This window comes from Oryzias melastigma, linkage group LG21, assembly GCF_002922805.2.
Source record: "Oryzias melastigma strain HK-1 linkage group LG21, ASM292280v2, whole genome shotgun sequence".
In the NCBI taxonomy this organism is placed as follows: domain Eukaryota; kingdom Metazoa; phylum Chordata; class Actinopteri; order Beloniformes; family Adrianichthyidae; genus Oryzias; species Oryzias melastigma.
In genome coordinates this window covers 557,153-560,425 of record NC_050532.1, presented here as the reverse complement: position 1 = coordinate 560,425, position 3,273 = coordinate 557,153, and the positions used below count along the sequence as shown (strand labels likewise).

General features: G+C 44.8%; 1 protein-coding gene across 1 annotated transcript in view; it reads right to left on the bottom strand.

Moving 5' to 3' along the window:
* LOC112155235 (trace amine-associated receptor 13c-like) overlaps positions 1-1,095 on the bottom strand; it is a 14,114-nt gene extending 13,019 nt beyond the window's left edge. Inside the window, exons 1-2 of the mRNA XM_024286751.1 lie at positions 900-1,095; positions 702-841 (exon numbers count right to left, since the gene is read on the bottom strand). Of these exons, the coding sequence (XP_024142519.1) occupies positions 702-841; positions 900-1,095 (336 nt within the window). The remainder of the gene's footprint in view (positions 1-701; positions 842-899) is intronic.
* Positions 1,096-3,273: the final 2,178 nt, after the last annotated feature.

Sequence of the window (3,273 nt, the reverse complement as noted above, 5' to 3'; positions counted from 1 at the left end):
TTAGTCCCAACACTGCTCCCGAGGCAGGCGTTCATGATCCAGATCAGGGGACACGTGTCTGAGTGGTAAAATGGCGCTAGCATCAAAAGCTAATAAAGGGTAATGTATTAAGCTAACAATCCTGAGTGAAAAGTTCATTGCTTTTCCATCACCAGGATGGAGTTCGCCAGATTCAATACCAATTACACTCAACCGCTGTTGTCTAACTTCCAAGGCCACCAGAAAGTTGCGGAAGCCAGTAAATTATTGACAACCGAAGGCAAAACACCTATGAGCCATGCTAAAGCTAACACAGTAACGACAGACTTTTACAGAATCAAAAATGGATGGGGATTTTATACTGGAGCTGCTGAGCATCATGACATTAAACTTCTGAAATGACGTGTGACTTAACACTGTTGACCAACCACGAAATTCAACTTTACTACCTCATTTTAACCTGTAGGGGGCAGCACGCTGACAGTTTTAGACTATAATTTCATAAATTAAACAAGTTTATTTTAAATTGTCAAAAACTTGGCAAGGACCAACTTGCACTTTTCAGCACTTTTAAAGCCCAATTTTTAGAAGTTAACAGCCAAAAAGATAATTTAGTGTTTAACGTTTAAGCAGTGCTTTATAGGGATGTAACGATTCAGTCATGCCAGGATTAAATTCAGTTTTCAAATCAGGATTTCACCTGCGTCTGAGGTGGGGCTCACCTGCCCCTGGGGGCTGGGATCAGTCCCTCTCTGGCTCTGAGGCAGGGTGGGGGTCCTGTCTAGCAGGGAGGGGTTTTCCATGGGGAGTGGGGGTCCCAATAGATACAGGGCCCAGGGGTTCTGGCGGGTCATGATCTCTACTGAGGTAATCGGTGGGGGCGTACCAGTCAGGCTGCCTCGATCCCTTTTGTGCCTGACCAGTGCTTCCACAGGGGAGGTGCTTGGGGGCGGGGGCGGGGGCTGGGGTTTGCTCCTGGGACTGGCTCCTTCTTGGCTCCTCCCTCCTTGTGTGGGGTGAGGGGTCTGTGGGGTCGGCTCCCGGGGTGGTGGGGCCCATGGGTTGGGGGACCTTGGGCCCAACGCTGGGGGAGGCGGAGGGACGGTGGTTCACCATCAGGGGTCAGTTTGCCAAGTGCCCCCAATTTATCCCCTTCCTCATACGAACATGCATCAGGGTGATTGGGAGGGCGGCCGTCTTGCGATACGCTGCAGGGGATGGACTACTTGGCAGAGGCCTCCCCCCGGTGGCCGCCGCATGGACTCGCCCCTCCCCTCAGTTTTAAATGCACATTAGACATGTGGGACCCTTGGTGGGGGGGTGCATGGACATCACTGCCAGCAAACAGTAGATGTCCTCTCAGTGCCCTTCATGCCAGTTTTAACCGCTCTATATGGTGGTGGGTGGGGGGGATTGGACCGTCTGGTCCAACAAAAAAAAAAGTATATATAAATATTTATATATATATATATATATAAACATAATGAATATAAATAAAGTTTAGGATTAAATACAACAGGGGTTTATACTCAATAAACCCCTGCTGTGACAGTAAAATCTGTCTACCACAAGACGCTCTCAGCTCGTATCTGTTTGCTCAGCTGTTGGACAGGACAAGATAAAAAATATAAATGAATAAATAGTCAGGATTTTGATTTTTTTTTTTCAACAAAAGAAATTAAAGGTATTTTAAGGCCAAGTATGATTTCTTTTTGCCCCTTACATCAAACTGTCTGTTTTCCTACAAATGGAAGGGAGTCAACACAAATAAACAATTATACATAATTCTGAAACGATCACAAATCATTTCAGTCTCTGTTCATGTTGTGCCCTGCTCAGTGCTAATGAACAGTAAAATTACAATAGAAGAAGATTCTCCTCCCTGCCAATACCTGTGAGAGCGCGCTGCTCCAGTGTGGATACCACCTGTTGAGCGTAAGTTTATAAACCTGCGTAGTGCGCGTTCTTGAATAAGATAGGATAAGATAGTCCTTTATTCGTCCCACGGTGGGAAAATTTCAGGGTTACGGCAGCATGACAGATAGAAAAATTAGACAATTTACATATTTACAAAGAGAACAAAGTTATAGTGCGGAGATTAAAAAAAAATACAAAAAAAGAGAAATGAAAAGAAGAAGCAATTGCACTGTGGATATGATTACTGTTACAGAAATTGCACAACGTATTTTTAAAGTGACTTGGATTGAGTATAAAAATAAAATGACAAAAATAAGAATAAAGTGACTGATGGCTGATGGCATCAACATCTCAGCAAATGGATTACTAGGAGCAGCTCCGGTTGTACAGTCTCACTGCAGCAGGTACGACCTGCGGTGTCGCTCTTTCAGACACCTGGGGTGGATCAGTCTGTGACTGAAAGAGCTGCTTAGAGCTAGCACCGTGTCACAAAGGGTATGGGCGTCATTACTCATCAAGGATGATAGCTTGGCTACCATCCTCCTTTCCCCCACCTCCTGCACAGACTGAAGCGGCAGCCCCAGAACGGAGCTGGCCTTCCTCAGCAGCTTCTCCAGCTTCTTCATGTGTGCTAAGGAGATGCTGCTGCACCAGCAGACCACTCCATAGAAGATGGCTGATGCCACTATGGAGTCATAGATCGTAGAAGGTCTTTACGGGTGGTCCCTGAACTCCAAAATACCTCAGTCTCCACAGCAGGAAAAGTCTGCTCTGCCCTTTTTTGTAGAGTCTGTTGGTGTTGTTGGACCAGTCCAGCTTATTGTTTAGGTGAACACCCAGGTACCTGTAGGACTCCACTATCTCAATGTCCCTTCCCTGAATGTTCACCGCCGTTAGTGCAGGTTAGGAGTGCCTCCAGAAATCCACCACCAGCTCCTTTGTTTTAACCTCCTGCATTGATCTGCAGGTGGTTACGCTGGCACCAATCCACAAAGCTCTGGATCACAGCTCTGTACTCTCTGTCATTGTCATCCTGGATCAAGCCGACAATGGCAGAGTCATCCGAGAACTTCTGCAGATGTTTGTGTGTCTGAAGATTTTTGAAGCCAACTGATATATTTGCAATAATTGAGTGTGTGGACTGGTAAAACCCTTTTGATAATTATCTAAAATTTGACATCAATAATGATAAAGCTCAAGCAACTTGTCACTTTTTAATTGTAATTCCATTGTATCCTACTCAATAGTCATCCTCAAATTTTTTGACCCTCTTTTTTATTTTTTTATCCCTCATATCTAAAAATCCTACTCTCTCACTCTCTTCTTTTTTCCATCCATTCCAATAAGAAATGTGTAAAAATATAGTTATTTTAAAGT